Source organism: Anopheles coluzzii, chromosome 3 (genome assembly GCF_943734685.1).
Source record: "Anopheles coluzzii chromosome 3, AcolN3, whole genome shotgun sequence".
Classification (NCBI taxonomy): Eukaryota; Metazoa; Arthropoda; class Insecta; order Diptera; family Culicidae; genus Anopheles; species Anopheles coluzzii.
Window position 1 is genome coordinate 53,318,157 of NC_064671.1, and position 20,049 is coordinate 53,338,205.

At 43.3% G+C, this 20,049-nt stretch overlaps 1 protein-coding gene across 1 annotated transcript; it reads left to right on the forward strand.

Annotated features, from left to right (window-relative positions):
- The first annotated feature begins 14,813 nt into the window (after window positions 1-14,813).
- On the forward strand, window positions 14,814-16,806 carry LOC125907316 (uncharacterized). The gene is made up of 2 exons (XM_049608925.1): window positions 14,814-16,727; window positions 16,777-16,806. Exons 1-2 carry the CDS (start codon window positions 14,814-14,816, stop codon window positions 16,804-16,806), a joined length of 1,944 nt encoding a protein of 647 aa, XP_049464882.1.
- The last annotated feature ends 3,243 nt before the right edge of the window (window positions 16,807-20,049 follow it).

Genomic DNA, 20,049 nt, shown 5'->3' on the forward strand with positions numbered 1-20,049 from the left:
ATCAATCAGCACACCGGCGTTTTCGTCCGAGGAACAAGCGCTGCTGTCGATGCAAACTTTAGCTTTTATCCAAGTGCAAACGCACGCTGTTTCACATGATAACACACATTATCAGAATACTTTCAACGCAATATGACATAATGGCGAGCTACGTTTTTCAGACAAAAACCCGCGCACTTGCAAATACACATTAAAAAGCACACTCTCTTTCTACTACACACACTCACACACACACACACACATACACACACACACACGCACACACACACACACACACACACACACACACACACACACACACACACACACACACACACACACACACACACACACACACACACACACACATACACACACACACACACACACACACACACACACACACACACACACACACACACACACACACACAAAAACACAAGTAACGTGGTAAAACAAGTGCTCGGTGCGTTCAAAAAACCAGGGTCCTATCTTAATGTCCGATACTGTACCACCTAGTTTTTGGTTTATCACGGAGTTTATTGGACCTATATACCATATACAGGCACACCCCGATATATGCTATTGATGCGGAATGGAGGCAATCGCGTATCTCGATTATTAGCGTAAGTCGAATTTCGATGTTTTCGGTCAAATTATACCTAATTTTTGTATCATTCTACTTGAAGAGGTAGGTTATAGCCACTAAATTAAATATTTGATCTAATTTCAACTAAAAAAAGTAAAATTTTGTACCATTTAATATGGTTTTAAAATTCGACGTAGAACTGTCAAATTAAGAAAATCGCGAATAGCGAAATTGCGTATATCGTGAATGGCGTATATCGAGGAATACCTGTACCTTTTGAAGTGGTTTTTAAAATTCGACCAAAAGGGAAGTTATTTTGCTTTTGACATTCGACAATTTTATAACATACCGTATACGAAAATCGCGTATCTCGAATATGGCGTATATCGGGGAATATCTTTACCCATGTACCAGCGCTAAAAAGCTATACCAAGTTCCTCATCCATACCGGTCGTGAAGTTGATCTCATACCGGATCTGAAATATATCTTGAACCTATAGGGTAAACATATCTATAGTGGTGTACTACCAATACTACATTGGGCCATTCCATTACAGTGATAGAAACACCCCATATTTTATGAAATTTGTTTATTTTTTAACATCTTCCTAAATCCTTAGGATTTCATAACAAAACCCATATTTTTGTGAACGCTTTAAATGACCTCATAACAACGCAATATTTATTGTTTTAACAATGCCTTGATGAAATGTTATTGATTTACCAAACTTCATTGGTAAATTCACAAAATAGGGATGTTCTTATAGTGGGCATAGTTATGAAATTAGTGAAAACAGGACATTTTAGATATTTTCTGATGATATATTATTGTTAACACTTCGTATTGTTTTTTTTTTACAAAAATAAGCAACAGAAATGAGTTTCTTGTAAGTAATTTACCAAAAAAAAGTCCAAAACTCGCACATCCAACTGAGTGAAAAATCGACTTCGAATCAAGCATACTCTTCCCGGCTTTTGAAGACTACAGTTTTTTATGGTCAAATTATGTAAGAAATCAATATTACGGATATCATTCTTACTATTAATATGAAAACAGCTTCAAACTAAGTTGCATGTATAATATACACAGTTCTTGAGGTATCTTTGTTTACCAACACTATAGTAACACCATACGACGACTATGGGAACCATACCACCATTAGAAGAGTGCGGGGGGCGGTCCCGTGGTACAGTCGTCAACTGTAGTCGAACGACTCAAAAACATGCGCGTCATGGGTTCAAGCCCAGAATGGACCATCCCCCCGATGCAAGGATTGACTATCTGGCTACGTGGTAATGAATAAAGTCTCGAAACCCTGTACAGGCCGGCATGTCCGCGCAGGACTTTACGCCACATACAGGAAGAAGACCACCATTATTGTTTTGTATTACCACCATTATACAAATTATATACAACGAAGTCGTCACAAAAATATGCTTTTTGTGTAAATTTGTTGAATCCGTGACAATTTTGTGATTACGAAATTAAAACATGTTCCAATTGATATGTGTTAAAATTTTCATTTCCTGATACTTTTAATCTATTAAAGCACATCTGTACCCCAAGACATTGCACCACTATCGATACATTTACCCTACCGGTACTGAAATCGTATACGTACCGTTATAATGGCTCGAAGAACCGTACCGGCCTTGGAATTGATCGCTAACCCACACCAGAACTTACACTGAACCCATAACGGTCCTGAAACTGATCCTGACCCCATGCAGATCCTGCAACATATACCTTCCAGTTTTGGAAGTGAACTCCACACTGATCCTTGAACTGATTAAGATATTTTATGGAACTGACCATATCAGTCATGAAACAGATCCTGATTCCATACTTTTCTAAACACTAAAAACTAAGTCGGCGTTGCGTTTTCTATAGTCGATGTGGTTGCCATTGTATGAATGTAGACTAAGCAAGAACCATCCAAGCTACCGCTGGAAAGTAATGCTGATCAGCTTTTACTAGAATTTTATAATAGAGACTAGTTAATTTGGCCCAGTAACAGGGTTTTGTAAGATAGTTTCGAAGGTATTTAATAACTTTAGGGTGCGTGCTAAGGATTTTTGAAAGGGCAACGCAAATTCCAGGTGATATTTAGTTCCAAGGGATGCATTAAAAAATACTGATTCAAAATTCATACCGATCCTGGGACTAATCCAAAACCCATGGCCATCCTGAAATTTTACAGAAATCGTTCTGGTGCTGGAATTGATTGTCAACACTATCGAGGTTTCAATTAAAAAGTATGCCAACAAAAAAGCATTCAATTATTAAATTCTGACTGTATGTGTTAAAATTAGTCTTAAACCTGGCCATGAAACTAATCATAGCCTATAATCGATCTTTCAACTGATCCTGACACCATACAGGTCGTGGAATTGGTCCCGATCCCATACCGCAGTGGTCTCCAACCTTCTTAGGATCACGCATCAAATGACTTTGAAAACACATTAGCTGCGGATTTACAGGGATTACATTTTTTGAACTTAGTTCAAAGCTTTTAGATCAAAAATATGTTAAAATTTTTTTCTAGACATTCCTGTTGAAATTTTTATGGCTCGATTATGGCGAAAAAATACACGATGTGTATTAAGCTTTTCTTTTCAAAAAATCTTTCGTGGACCATTTCTTTTCACGCCACGGACCACAGCTTGAATAACTGCTACAAAAACCATACCGGATCCCGAACTCATACCGGAACTTACTCTAAACCTATAACGATGCTGGAACCGATCCTGACCTCATGCAGATCCTATTACATATACCTACGGGTACTGGAACTGATCTCAAACCCATACTGCTCGCTTTTATAATTCGGGACTTAAATAGTATCTGAATCTGTTCATCTGTTCATGCCTCGTATGGACTGTTGCCCTAAGCCATGATTGACTATTTGGCTGCGTGGTACTTAATAAGTATCGAAAGCTTATTATTGCGGGTATGAGCTGTTACCCCTAAAAGAATGTTACTTTTTGGTAAAATGTGTTCGTGATATTTTCATATACAGTTCACGCTCGGTAATCCGTATTTGAATCGAGTGCGGATTATCGAGTGAAGTTTTGATGAGTTTTTTTTTTAAATATTTTAGTCACAATTCTTCAGTTGATTGTTACATTACCTACTTTTTCATGTTATACGAAGAATGTTTATAATTTTAAAAATAGAAGGATATTTATCTCTTTAATCATATTTCACTACTTTTGCCCAAACATTGTTTCATCTCATGAATTTGATTGTCAAAAGAGCGGATTACTGAGCGTATCTGGACCTATAGTAGCGGCTACCTAAATATTCTGATTTTGAGGCATCCTCGACAGTTTCTCTGTACACTTATTGGAAAACTATCCTAACACATCGTTGATGACATTGTTTAGCTCTGTTTTAGCTAAACATTAGGCCAATATACGAAAAAATCCCAAAAATTACGCAAAAGTGTGCAAGTATAGAATTCTGACTGTAACTTGTATCCAGTGCTGCAAAATGTCATGCGTATCACGAGATTTTCACCAACGAAAACAATGAACATATCCGTGGTAGCTTGATGCTCAGGAGTGTCCGAAACTGCTCATGGTCTCGCGCCTTCGTATGCCAGTCCATTATCCCGGCCTTAATGGCGGACGCCTCCATGCCATCTTGCCACCTCAATTTGGGCCTACCACGCCTCCTCTGTCCTTGTGGACGGCCTAAAAAGACTTTACGGGCTAGGTCGTCCGTTTCCATGCGTATAATATGGCCAGCCCACCGGAGCCTAGCGAGCTTTAAGCGCTGTATGACAGTGAGGTCGCCGTACATCTCGTATAGCTCGTCATTTTAGCGGCTCCTCCATTGTCCTTCCACACATACGGGGCCAAGTATCCTTCTGAGCATCTTCCTCTCGAACGCGGCTAAGAGGGTTTCGTCAGATTTGGACAGTGTCCATGTCTCAGAGGCGTATGTAGTCTATATGTAGTGCTATATAGTCCCAGTTTCGTCCGTCGCGACAGGTTCTTTGAGGTGAACTGCTTTTCAGGCTGTAGAATGACCGATTGGCAGCCAGCATCCTTGCGCGCAACTCAGCTTCCATGCTATTGTCGTTGCTGACCTTTGACCCAAGATAGATGAATTGTGGGACGACTTCAAAAGTGCGTTCACCTACCTGCACGTCACGCCTACATAGATTCTGATTATTTATTGGTAGGCCCGCTGATGTTGCCACCATCAGTTGGGTCTTTGCCTCGTTTATCTGCAATCCGAGGCTCTCTGCCGCCTGCTCGATCCCTTGGTAGGCTTCTGCTACATAGGAGAGCCGCAGACCAATGATGTCTATATCATCAGCATATGCCAGGATCTGGGTTGACTTATAGAAGATGGTTCCCATAGTCTCCACCCTCGAGTCACGGATGGTCCTCTCTAGCGCCAGGTTGAATAGGAGACAAGCAAGCCCGTCCCCCTGGCGCAGACCTTTGGTGGTAGCAAAAGGTCCTGAGAGTTTTTCATCCACCCTCACCTGGCAAGTGACGTTGGTCATAGTCATTATAACTAGCCTTATCAGTTTGGCCGGGATTCCAAAAGAGCTCATAGCGTCGTACAGTTTTACCCTGGCTATGCTATCGTATGCGCCTTTGAAGTCAATGAAGAGATGGTATGTGTCGTTTCTGTATTTAGCCATCTTCTCCAAGATCTGCCGCATGGTGAAGATCTGATCAGTGGTTGATTTTCCGTTTCGGAATCCTCTTTAATAGTTTCCTACTATCTCTTCGACGTGCGGGACAAGGCGATCCTGAAGGATCAGGGAGAATATTTTATAGGCGGTATTCAACACCGTAATACCCCTGTAGTTGTTGCAGTCCAACCTATCCCCCTTCTTGTACATGGGGTAGATGATGCCGAGATTCCAATCACAAGGCATCGATTCGCTTGCCCACACCTCAGTGACAATTTGATGAATCTCGTTTTCTAGTCGTGCACCTCCATTCTTGACCAGTTCAGCTGCAATTCCGTCGGTTCCGGGTGCCTTGTTCTATCTAGGATAGCCTTTTGTGTTTCTTCTATGCTAGGTGGCAGTAGCATGACACTATCTGCTAGTGGCGCTTCTAGCTGTTCGTTTAACAGGTCGTTGAATTTCATCAACGTACTGAGCCCACCGCGAGAGGACCTCTGGCTAGTTACTGACCAGTTCTCCATCCTTGTTGCGACAGCAGGTTACCTTAGGTACGACGTTGTTTCGGTGACCTGCTATCGCTTGGTAAAACTTTCGTCCGTACACCTCTCTGGTTGGCTCGAGTTCCCGCAAGTTTTGCTCCTCCAAAGCATGCTTCTTGGAGCGGTGAACTCGTTTCTCTTCGCGTCTGAGCCGTGAATATTCCTCTGCGCATGTCCGCGTTCTATGCCGCGGCTTGGAATTCCTAAAGCGGCTTGGAATTCCTGTTGGACAGTAATGTCCCTTAGAGAGTCCGTGTTGAGCCGAGGCTGCGTGTTTTCTCCACCCCCATTGTCGCGGGGGCGGGCGATTCTACAACGTATCACTAAGCAAACCAAGTAGTGATCGGAATCGATATTGGCTCCTCGATATGTTCTGACATTTAACAGACTCGACTGTCGTCGGCGGCTTATTAACACGTGGTCGATCCGGTTGAAGGATTCTCCACGCGGGTGCGCCCATGTAATCTTGTGGATTTTTTTGCGCGCAAATTTGGTACTTCCTAGCAATGCTTACCACGCCTGTTTTGCACACCGTTCCCTAGCCACCGAATCTCTTGTAGAGCTACGAGGTCCATGCTCAGTGTGGCTAGGGCATCATCAAGTTTTTTCAAGGCTCCGGCTTCGCTTAGAGTGCGTACGTTCCATGAGCCCATTTTAAGAGTAGTCCTGGGGCATTGCGTAGGGTCGGTATCGTTGGTTCCGTTTCGATGATTTCTGGTGCTTTCTGTAGTCTGTAAATGCATGGGACTGGGTGACTGGCCCCGCGCCCACGTGACCGCTTTGTTTAGCGTAGGGTTGCCCCCCCTGACGTTCAGGCACCCGGTTTCCCGGGATACCCACCCCCCCCCTCCTGGTTCGCCATATGCCACTATCCGCAAAAGGGGTTGGGTCAAGCCCGTGTACCCAAGCTTGGATATGTGGTGACACATGTTACCAATCTACACGACGAGGACGTGTCGGAATAGGAGTTGGATGGGAGAGCCTGTATTATCCCTCACTGGGGCTTCGGATCCCATCCCATTACAGAGCAAACACGAGCTGAACACGACATGTGAATTTTTGAGTCCAACGCGATACTCTGACTGACAAGCTTAGCTTAATGCCGGCGCAAGCATAATCATGATTTTTTCTGGCTGTTAACAGTGCTGCCAAATGCCACTGTTTCAGTCATCAACACTCATGACTGAAACGAAGCTCAAATCAGATCACGTACACAACTGAGATGATCAGTGACGATACTCAAACAGTTCGAGAATCAATCACATGCTTGGTGACATTTAGTTTAGCACCCAACTTCTGGTCACTCACTTGGTCACGACATTTTTGTCGGCGATAATCGCGACATTCTTGGAATATACTTGGCGCGTTGGCTCTAGCAACAAAATGAGCATGCTTTCTCCCTCTATCTGTTTTGATTATCTGTCGGGTCAAACAGAGCGAGAAAGCATGCTCATTTTGTTTCTTGGAACCACTCGCACGCAATGCATATCTCCCGTGACCATCGCGATGATCACCAACTGAAAATGTCGCGACGAAGTGACTGACCAAGAGTTGGTTGCACACAATGTCACCAAGCATGTGATGGTCGCACCAACTGTTTGAGGCTCGCCTGTGATCTTTGCAGTAGAGCTCGTGACCAAAGTGGGTTTATTATACAGGTGGCCTTATCCCGAACAATTTGACAGCCGTGCTGTAGAAAAATGAAAACGATATGACAGGAGGGGATTCGATCATTTGTTGATGTATGCGTGTGAATTCCAATGGCTGTTTTGGTTTGTGTCGTAGTGTGGGTGAAAAACTACGTATCACAATCGAATCCCCTCCTGTCATTCGTTCGTCCAATATGGCCTTCCCGCCAAACCTATAAGCCCACCTAGTCCCTATACCCACTTTGCTCGTGACGCTGAGATGATTTTGTTTCATCCAGAATTTGTCATGACATGAGGGACATTCTGCAAAATTGATCACCGCAAAAAAAAGTCGTGATATAGTAACTGACCAAGCGATGGTCGCAAACATGTCATAAGCATGTATTAGTCACATCAATCGTTCTGAGTATCATCTCTGATTACAGGGTTTACCAAGTCACTTTGCGATGTGAGCTGCACAATTCATCTCACTTGAGACGTATTTCTATTCTGACGTGCTACTTCATTTGGCCCGAAATAATTTTATATTCCGCCGTATTCATTTTCATCCATTATATGAAGTCTTTTCACAGGGGATGTTAGCTGGAGCCGTCCGCGATGTTTACATTTTTTTTTAAAACAAATTTTTGGGCTTTTAGTGCTGATTTGCGATACAAGTATGTTGTTTAACAAAGAATAGAAGTTTATCTTTGCTCCGTTGTAGCATTCTAGCCGAAACATGGGTTATTCATTGAGATATTAGCAGATTTGACTGAGCAGGTTCAACTACTGTCTGTCTGTCATGCTACTGTCTACGTGTATAATTAAGTTTAACATAAGTTTATCAACACTCTCATCACTCATATTCACCCCATTTCCAACAAAATTATGGAAAAAAAAGATTTTAAAGAAGTGCTGAATCCGTTTGTTTACACTCACTCCGACCGCCGGTTGCTTCGACCAACTGTCAAACACACAGATGCTAGAACAAAAATGTCGACGAAACCTTCATCGATTCGAAAGGCGAAAACGATACCAATTTTACTCCCGTTCGACTCGAGTGCTTCCGACGGAATCGAATGTCATTCGAGTAAAATAATAGGCCTGAAAGTAAGAAGATTCGTTGCATGTTGTACAATGAATACAAAAAATCATGAATTGGGCATCCTTTTGTGGTCTGAGAACAAGAAAAGTCGCTGGGGGCCAGATCTGGAGAATACGGTGGGTGGGGAAGCAATTCGAAGCCCAATTCATGATTTTTTGCCATCGTTCTCAATGACTTGTGGCACGGTGCGTTGTCTTGGTGGAACAACACAACACAAAAGTTGCTTGACAAAAGACGCTCTGTCTCACAAACTAATTGACATACAGACGTCAAATTTTGACACGAATCATTTGAAGGTTGGTACTATATAAAAAAAATGCATTTAATACTAGCGGCGCCATCTATGTGTCAGACCGGGAACTTATCAGCCAACCTGTTAGCCATATTTGCAACAGTTAACACGAAGATTAACCGAAGAACCACCGAAGGGAAAGGGCATCGATCGTAGCGCCGAGCGAGAACCAGCGAAAGGGTACTTAAGGAACGACGGATGAAGAAGAGCCCTTTTCTCGCGTGTTTAAGTCCCGGAAGAAAGAGTTTTTTTTAACCTTTCCGATTGAATAAAGTGTTAAAAGAACTTTTGCGTTTACTATTCGTGGATTTTTTCGAGTTGAGAAAATTCTGTTGCTCGAGGCAACACTATCCATTAGCGTAAGGATGCCCGATCATTTGGAAATATAAACCTTGCCAGCATATTGTTGGAAGTTGTTCACTTGTCCATGGTTATGCAGCTCCGACTGGTTTACTATATTGCATAGCACCACTCATTTTGCAACTCATTTTGCAGCACTCAAGCATTTGACTTCCCTTGGATTAAAGTTCAAAGTAAAGCACATATTTGTCGACTTTTTTAAACGTTTTGAAACACAAAGTAAAACACTGCTATGAATGCTCAAATGCAAACCGCTTTCAATGCTCACTGCCAAAACGAACGTGGTAGAATCTCCACCACCAAAATATACTTTTTACACCGAGAAGTTTTGTATTGAAGAAAACAATGGTGTCTTTTGTTTTGAATGTCTCAATGATACAATCACTCTACCATTGTTTGTTGCCTCGGAGAACGGAAACACCACAAAGAAATTTAAATCATCCAAGCACCCATAGTTGGTTAGCAAAACCGTTTTATAGTAACTTTTTCGTACAGGATGATCCTATTGTGAGCAAACGTCACCTGTGAGTAAACGTCACCTATGAGCGTAACGCGAGCGTAACTTGAGCGTCACCTCTTACTTCGGTTTGTACCCAACCGACATTGTCACGTTCCAAGCGGTTTTTTTTTGTATTGAAAAAGTGTTCTCTATAGCGCGGTCAAATCATTCTCGATAGCAGAACTATTGAGAAGATTTTTGCAACCGTGCAACAGCATGTATCATACATTTGGTTTATGTATGCTACATCCCTTCTCAATTTCTTTCGTTCTCTCCATTCTCCCTACAAAGACTCTTACTCTCATTTGTCCATTCTACACATGCTTACGCTCTTTATTTCACCTTCTTACTCACACATACATATGTACATACTCACACAATTCACACTGCCTAAAACCGGTGCGGGATACACACGTACCCGTCTTGCCTGCCTTCTCTCCTCGTTCTTCCTTTCATCCAGCTTTGCCTTCGTCGAATGGATGATCGCTAGCGCGCTGGATGATCGTCCTTACAGGGTTTCGAATCATATAAGGGAATAGTTCAATCACTTAGGGGAATGTTGCAAATCGGTAGGGGAATGTTGCAAGCAAGCTATGGAAGTTTGCATTCATATAGGGGAATGTTGCAATCGATTAGGGGAATTTTGCAAGCGTACTGGGGAGCTGTCGTCAGACGGTGGGTGCCGGTGTAAAAAGTTTCGAATTGATACCGATGATGTATTTTTAAACATCATTCGGAGTTGTTTTTGTATGGGATTCAGCTGTACACATGATAAACTAAATATATCCTGCTGCGGAGCCATAATTAACCATGATATGTTAGTAAGATTGACAAAAATATTTTGATGTATTTACAGCGTCTGATGACAGCTCCACAGTACGCTCGCAAAATTCCCTTAATCGATTGCAACACTCCCCTATAAGATTGCAAACATCCACAGCTTGCATGCAATATTCCCCTACCGATTTGCAACATTCCCTTATATGATTTCCCCCTAAGTGATTGAACTATTCCCTTATATGATTCAAAGCCCTGTACCTTCCTGCCGCTTCTCCTCTACCAGGCGCTAGCACGTTTATTATTATTTATTATTATTATTTATTTCATATTGTCAGCCGCCTAGGGTTTCACAATAATATGTCTTACAAACTAAGGAAGAAGGAAGTGTTAAGGATGGGAGGTTGATGATAGAGACAAGGACTCAGAAAGACGAGAGCGAAAACTGGACAAGGGGACGTGGTAGTCGAACAAATCATGAGCTTCATTAAATGCTGCGCAAGCTCTCAAAAATGGATCTCTCTGACCAAAAACAGAACGGCGGGAGGGGATAAAAATGGGAGGTCTGTCGCGGAGACGACGAGAAGGGACGTAAATAGGAATGGAGCTGAGGAGCGAAGGAGCATCGATATTGGAAGTCAGGAGGCTGGCAATGAAGTAAGACTGCGCGTGTGAATGCCGGGATTTGATTTCCATCAAGCCCAACATACGACAGCGGAGAGAATAAGAGGGCACAGGTGCATTATGTCCGTGCAGAAATCTACGAATAGCGATACGCGTAAACTTCCTCTGCACTCTCTCTAGTCTCTGCATAGCGACACCTCCAGCCGGGGTCCACACAACACTAGCGTAATCCAGAATAGATCGAACCCAGCAACAGTAAAGCGCCTTCAGGCATAGCGGATCTCTCAACTCAGAGGCAAGACGAATTATTAGTCCCAACGCTTTGTTCGCTTTAGCAACGACATGATTGATCTGATCCTTGAATGTGAGGGAGTCATCGAGCCAAACACCAAGGTCCTTAATAGAAGACTCTCTAAAGATCTGAGTTTGACCAAAAAAGTAATTCCATGTAATTTTCCTGTTAGGACGACCAAAAGAGACAACACAGCATTTAGGGGGACAAAGCACTAACCTATTAGACGAGCACCAAGATGAAAAATTATTTAAAAAACTCTGAAGCGTTTGACAATCAACAATAGAGGACACAGGAAGAAATATCTTCAAGTCGTCAGCAAATAGAAGGTGTCCATCAGCAGGTAGAACATTAATACAATCGTTTATGTATAAGATAAACAGTAAAGGGCTAAGCGCACTTCCCTGGGGCACACCCGACTGGCCTATGAATGTAGAAGAGAGGAAGTTCTCTATTTTGACTGTGTAGCTACGGTTTGCTATAAATGAATTTAGCCAAGTTATTAAAGGATAGCCTATTCCTAATTTCTTTAGCTTAGCTATTAGCAGGTCATGTGGTAGACTGTCAAAAGCGGCTTTAAAATCAGTATATATTGCATCCACTTGACGATTACATGCAATATTCGACATTAATGAAGACACAAAGTGCATTAGGTTGCTCGTGGTGGATCGTTTAGGCATAAATCCGTGTTGATGTTGCGTTATATAGTTCGTTACACATGGAAGAATGGCAGTATGAACGAGTGACTCAAACACCTTAGCCATAGCACATAGAATGGACACACCACGATAATTTGAAGCGACTGAACGGTCACCTTTTTTAAAAATAGGACATATCCAAGCAATTTTCCAAACAGCTGGAAAGGTTCCCTCTTGAAAGGATCTCACATACAGGCGTTTAAGTATGGGAACAAACAAAGTGCTGAATTTTTTCAATATGCAAGCGGGTATGCCATCTGGACCCGGCGAAAAGCAATTTTTTAATTTTTTCAATGCTGAGTAAATGACCTCATCATCGATAGCCACTGTGTTGCAGGAAATAATATCACTTGGTACATATGCTAAGCCATCAGATAAGGATACTGGACTGGAGTCTGGGTCCACAAATACGCTAGAAAAATGTTTAGCAAATAGCTCGCTGCAGCTGGAGGGCGTATCAGCCACTTCCTCGCCAAGGGAAATTATGGAAGGGATGCCGATAGAGTTGCGACGATTATTAGCAAATCGCCAGAAAGATCGAGGGTCAGAGATAAATCTTAATTGGAGACGCATGATGTATAGTTTATAGCACGCTCTGTTGTAAATACGATATGCTGTGGAAGCATATTTGTATACCCGTTGGGCATGTTGAGAGCGAGTATGCATATATGCACGCTGTTTACGCTTCTTATCCGTTCGTAAAGCTTTTAAGGATCTGTTCGACCACGCAGGCTTAGGAGGAGGATTTAGGATGGGACAGCAAAGAGGGAAGGATGAAAGGATAACATGATTAAGTTGATTCACGGCATCGTCGATAGAAGGGGCTGATTCAATAAAATTAAGGTCCGAATTCAACATAAATTGCTCAAAAGCACCAAAGTTCATTTTACGAAAATCAAAACGTTTTACTCTAGGGTTAGAACGAGCGAACGGAACAGAAACAGAAGTTTGAATTGATATTGCTAATTCTAATGCCGGATGGTAATTGTCAAGATTAAGAAGCGGTGTGTTGGATTCAGAAATCTCTGAGCTGGCCGATTTAGCATTCTGGTTTACGAAAATAAGGTCCAGTTGGCGATCAAAAGCATTTTTCACTCCCGATATCTGTGACAATCCATTAAGCACCATTCCATCCGTTAGCGATCCATCATTGTCGGTCATCGAAGGGATAAAACAGTTGACGTCACATGGTGAAGCGATCCAGGAGAGAGATGGTTTGTTAAAGTCTCCCAATAGCAGCAACAAATCAGTCGGTTTCATTCTCTCCACAATTACACTGACACTATCATGCAGAGCGTTTAACGTATCATCACACTTACTCCGGTCCGGTGGAATGTAAACTACTCCGATGTAAATGGACACATGATTAAGCTTGATACACGACCAGACCAGCTCCAGAGTTGCATATGTATGTGTTATCTGTGTACTAGAGAGCTTAGAAGAGCATGCGATCAGCACTCCTCCGCCGCGAGAGCGAGAACTGTTCTCATCATTACGATCACATCGGTAAATTGAATAGGAATCATCAGAGATGAGAGAGGATGGTATTGACTCGTCGAGCCACGTTTCTGTCAGTGCAATTATGTCGTAATCAGATTCTCCCAGAGCTAGACGTAGATTATTAAGTTTGGTACGAATTCCTCTAACGTTCTGATAAAACACGTGCAGATGTAAGTTAGAAGAGACATTCTGGTGAGTATGAGCCGAATTATCATCGAGGCCCACAGCAGTGATTGGTGCTACGCCAAGGTATGGTGAGGAGCGGGGTGCCAGCTGATTATTAGTACTGTTATCAACTATTGCTGGATTGTTACTTGCTGTCTGTCTGTTGTTGTTTCGGTGCGTATAGCTTCGGTGGACGGTACTATTGTGCAATGTGTGTTCGGTTTCGCTGATGAGCAATGAGCGGGGCGAGGACCCGGGGTAGGATGTGGCATTGATGCGTGGTGTGTGATGATATGGTGAGGGGCGGGGTGCCAGGTGATTATTTATACTGTTAATATCTAATGCTGGATTGTTGTTGATGTTGTTTCGGTGCATGTGGCTTCGGTGGACGGCTCTATCGTGCAATGTGCGATCGGTTTCGGTGATGGGCAATGAGCAAGGTGAGGACCCATGGAGGGATGTGGCATTGATGCGTGGTGTGTGTTGGTATAGATTTCCGAAGGTTTGTGGGGAAGGTTTCGAGAAGCAGGACACCAAAAATTTTGAACAGGCGATCGACGGTCAGTGAATTCACGGAAAATCAATCCCGCAGGCCAGGTAGTCGGAGCGAGAGCCTTGCTTTTAAGCGAGAGCATTAATCCCACCTTAAACGAAACAAAAGTGAGAGTGCTCGTATCGCGATCCCGTGGCAGCAGCCTAATAACGGTGACGTCATCAGTGCCTAGTTGGTGAGTGTAAGGTACGACCGCAGAATCCGATATAGGTCTATAGACAAGGTAAATAGGCCTTTCTTGAACGCGGTAAACTGCTTCCGCAAAGAGTGCGATTTGCGAGAAGAAGAGAAATGAGAGCGACAAAACGAGAGAGTGTGAGAGATAGAAAGAGAGAGAGTGGAGGAAAGGTCAGTAGCAAAAAGGAAGTCGAACAATACGGAAGCAAATAAAACTAATTTTTTATGCGATCTTATCAAAAGTGCATGTAAAAAAGGTTTTGCCAAAAGATTTACTTTCCGAATCGTAGCGCTACTCAACAATAAAAAATTAGTTTGTTACTACAATACTAAAAGTGATCGTGAATCTCTACCTGCATCGAGTGCTTGTTCTGCCAGACGATGGAACGCAAAACGGAGCACGACGAAGAGGCTGGACCGTCACGGGAATCGAAGCCGACGACGCAGCGTATTCCCGAAAGTAAGAACGAGACCGGCGACGTTGTGGATGCCGTATTGGCCGTTGCAGCGAGAGTGGAGATGATCGAGAAAGGAGAATCGGCGCAGCAGACGCACACCACTAAGCAGACACGTGGTGCGCAGCAATTGAAGCTAAACGGTGAGAAAAGAAGTAAAACGAAATCGAGCAAGGAGAAAAGCATCAATGCGCTTGTAGCCAAATACGACGCAGAGATGCGAGAGAAAGATAACGAGATTGAGAATTTGCGTTTGAAGGTTTCCAAATTGAAACGCAATCAACGTCGTCCCGTTGATAACCCTTGCGTGACAAGTCGTAGTGCAACAAAGGAGATGGATGAGGATGAGCGCAGCACGGCGAGTGAGGATTTATCTAGCGGTGATCGTGAGCTCGTTGAAAGTGATGTGGAAACGGAGGTTGAAGAAAAACCCCTTACGCGTCGTCAAGAGTCGGCACGTAAACGTTTATCGATGCCATTACCCCCGTTTAGTGGTGCCCCCGAGGATTGGCCGGCGTTTATCAGCTGTTTCGAGGACACGACAAAAGCATGTGGCTTTTCTAACCTCGAAAACTTACAACGATTGAGACAAAGCCTAAGTGGAGATGCATTGGAAGCGGTAAATGGAACGTTGATGCTCGCGGATGCTGTTCCGGACATGATAAAGGAGCTGCGAAATTTATTTGGGAAACCTCGTCGTATCCTGAAGGCGCTGTTACGCAAGGTTCGAGCTGTACCTGCTCCGGATGCTGATCGACTGGAGACGTTTATAAATTTCGGACTCGCAGTAAAACAATTGGTCGGACACATCGTGGGTGCGAAGCTGACGGAGCATTTAAGCAATCCTTTGCTCGTCGAAGAGCTGGAGGAGAAGCTCCCTCCAGGTTACCAGTTGGATTGGGTAAGATATAAACGGCATAGGCGTGGAAAATCTCTACAAGTGTTTTCAAGCTACCTGACTGCCCTTACGGAGGATATCACGGAAGTGAAGGATTTCGGAAGCTACAAGACCAACAGAGGAAATTTCCGTTCCGGGACCCGTGCAAACCTAAATCATCATGCGATCGAAAACAGGGACGTCAAAAAGTGCTACGTTTGCAACAGCATTTCGCACAAGGTGAGAGAATGTAACGAATTTAAGAATCTTTCAGTACTAAGCCGGCTGGACTACGTAAGGAAAAATTCGTTATGCGAGAACTGTCTGAACAATCACGGAAGAGCTGTGTGTCGGTTTAGGCGTGCATGCGGGTTTGAGGGATGCAACGATCACCACCATCCTTTGCTGCATCAGACGTCTACCCTAGTGGAAGCTGCGTGCAACGCACATCGTGGAAAATATCCTTCCACGGTTTTTCGAACGATGCCAGTTACGTTATCGGCGGGTGATCGTACTTATGATACGGTGGCCTTTCTGGACGAAGGGGCTTCGGGAACATTTGTTGAGGATGAAGTTGCCGATGCGCTTGGCATTCAAGGCGTAAATGAGCCGCTAGTGGTGAGCTGGAGTGCAGACGTCGAACGACGGGAAGATAAGTCAAGGAAAATCGATGTCGTTTTATCCACAAGAGGATCATCAGAGAGCTTTCTACTAAAGGGAGCACGAACCGTGGAAAAGCTTGTGCTTCCTTCTCAAAGAGAGTCCTATCGTTATCTACAGCAGCAATACCCACACCTGAAAGGTGTGCCAATTGAAGAGGCGGCAAATGAGCCCGTGAGGATACTGCTAGGACTGGACAACCTGCATTTATTCGCCCCGATGGAGTCGAAAATTGGCAAGCCAGGAGAGCCAATCGCCGTGAAAAGCAAGATCGGTTGGTCAATTTATGGCCCGAAGAGTACGGTAAGCAATATACCAAATGAACGCATTAATTACCATACTATCGTTCCAGTTACCAACGAAGAGCTGTATGACGTTTTAAGAATGCAATACACTTTAGAAAATTCTGACGTTCTTGGAGCCAAGCTGCCAGTAGCTAAAGAAGATCGCAGAGCGAACGATATCTTGCAAGCGACCACGGTGCGTATAGGTGACAGATTTGAGACGGGACTCCTTTGGAAATCAGATGAACGAAAGTTTCCTGACAGTTTCCAAATGGCAAAAGGGCGTTTAGATGGTTTGAAACGAAAAATGGCGAAGGACAAGGAACTGGAAGAAGCCATACATAAGATGATAGAAGAGTATGAATTAAAGAATTATGCTCATAAGGTGACTAAAAAAGAGTTAGATGAAACGGACCCTGCTTCAGTATGGTATCTCCCACTTAATGTGGTAAAAAACCCAAACAAACCAGGAAAACTCAGATTAGTTTGGGATGCAGCTGCAACCGTTAGAGGTGTGTCTTTGAACACGGAATTGCTAAAGGGCCCTGATATGCTTTGCTCGCTGCCATCGGTTATATGTCCCTTCAGAGAAGGTCCAATTGGATTTGGTGGAGATATCAAAGAGATGTACCACCAAATTGCAATTAGAAAGGAAGATAAACAAGCTCAAAGATTCTTGTTCCCTGACCCAGAAAATGAGAAACCAATAACATACGTTATGGATGTTGCCACCTTCGGATCAACATGCTCGCCATGTTCGGCACAGTTTGTAAAAAATAAGAATGCCGACGAGTATAGTGAGACATATCCTGAAGCTTGCGATGCAATAAAGAACCGACACTACGTTGATGACTATTATGATAGTGCGGATTCAATAGAACAAGCAGTACGATTGGCAAAGCAAGTAACATATGTACACTCAAAAGGTGGTTTCCATATACGAAATTGGGTCAGTAATGGAAAAGGATTTAGCGAGGACATGGGAGAACAAAATCCTGCGCTATCAATCCAATTTAAAGAGAAATGTTCAGAGCGTATTACGAAAGTTGATCGAGTTCTGGGCATAATGTGGAATGTAAAAGATGACACATTTCAATTCGCACCACCATCTAAAGCTTATGAAAATGATCACCCTTCGAAGAGAATAGTTGTCAGTTGCGTGATGTCGCTGTTTGATCCAATGGGATACCTGACACCATTCACAGTGTTAGGAAAAATGCTCGTTCAAGAGTTATGGAGAACTGGATGCGATTGGGATGAACCCATCGACTATTCGACGCTAAAAAATTGGGAAAATTGGAGACAACTGATGCCAAAAATCGAAGCGATAAAAATCCCGCGAGCATATTTTGGTGGGTTTTCTACAAAACAGATCAAAGAGCTTCAATTGCATGTGTTTGTGGATGCTAGTCAATCTGCATATGGGTGTGTAGCGTACTTCAGAGCTGTGTTCTTTGATAGCATCCAGTGTGCTTTGGTGATGAGCAAATCAAAGGTAGCACCTATCAAAGAACGTACGATTCCACAGTTAGAGCTATGCGCAGCAGTTCTAGGCGCAAGGTTAGTGAACACAGTAAAGAAAATGCATAGATTGGCAATTACGAAGCAATTTCTCTGGTGCGATTCTCGTACCGTATTATCGTGGATACGATCCGACCAACATCGATACAAACCCTTTGTTGCTTTCCGGATTGGTGAAATCTTGGAAACGTCGAGTGTGATGGATTGGCGCTGGACTCCTTCGAATGAAAATGTAGCAGATAAACTGACGAAACGTTGTAAAGAATGGTGTTTCGATCCGGAAGCAGTATGGCTCAAAGGACCTGCATTTTTATACAAAAATGAATTAGAATGGCCAAATCAACCAAGTATTGGCGCAAACACTGAAGAAGGATTACGCGCAATTCACCTGTACCATGAGGTAGATCTCCAGAAACCCCTCATTGATGTGACACGTATCTCAAAATGGACTATACTAATTCGCACTATGGCATGTGTGATTAGATTTATATCCAATTGTAAACGTAGACGAGATGGGAAAGAGCTAGAAACATTTAAAGCAACCAAACTACAGCGGAAGAAAATAATCACGGCAAATTGGAAAAAATTAAACGTTCCTTTAACTAAAGAAGAGCATTATAAAGCAGAGTGTATTCTCTTAAAAATGGCTCAGGCGGAATGTTTCGGAGATGAACTAAAGGTATTGAGACATAACATGAATTTGTCAGCAGAAGAGTGGATTCCTCTTGAGAAGTCGAGCATGTTATATCGCCTAACACCATTGATCGACGGCGATGGAATTATTCGCATGGAAGGGCGCACCATTAATGAAGAAGTACTTCCTTTTGATTTAAGATTTCCAATCATTCTGCCCAGGCACCACTCCATCACCGGAAAAATCATTCAGTGGTACCATGAAAAGCATGGACATGCTTTTCGAGAGGCAGTGAAAAACGATCTTAAGCAACGTTACTTCATTATAAATATGAATGCAGCAGTGAGAAAAACCGTAAGCGGTTGCGTTTGGTGTAAAGTCAAGCGAAGTCGGCCGGCAGTTCCCAGAATGGCACCATTACCTCCTGAAAGGATCAGCAACACGCAACGCCCATTCAGCAGTGTCGGAATCGATTATTTCGGCCCAATCGAGGTGACGGTAGGTCGCAGTCGTCAAAAAAGGTGGATTGTCCTCTTCACATGTCTTGTAGTACGTGCGGTGCACTTAGAAGTAGCCTACGATTTGAGTGCATCGTCATGTTTAATGGCTATTAGAAGATTTATCTGCCGTCGAGGCCCTCCTTCAGAATTTATTTCAGACAATGGGACGAATTTGAAGGCAGCCAGTAAGGAACTAGTGGAACGGATGCAGGCGGTCGACGAAGAATGCGCCAACGAGCTGACTAACGCGCGAACTTCTTGGCGATTCATTCCACCCGGTACACCGCATATGGGCGGCTCATGGGAGAGAATGGTGCGGACTGTTAAAGCTGCTTTAGAGGTTCTACAAGAAGGAAAGCGATTGACAGATGAAGTCCTTCTTACGTCGATCACGGAAGCTGAAGACCTGGTAAACTCGCGACCTTTAACGTATGTGGCGGATGAATCGTCGGACGCGCTAAGTCCGAACAATTTTTTAAGGGGAGTATCTCCAAATGAACCACATTTGGTCTCAGCAAGCCCTAATAATGCAGAAGCGCTTCGCGATAAGTATAAGCTATCACAATTATACGTGGAACAGTTGTGGCAGAGGTGGATATATGAATATTTGCCAGGCATAAATAATAGATCGAAATGGTTCGCCGAGTCCAATCCTTTAAAGAAAGGAGATATAGTGTTCATAGCAG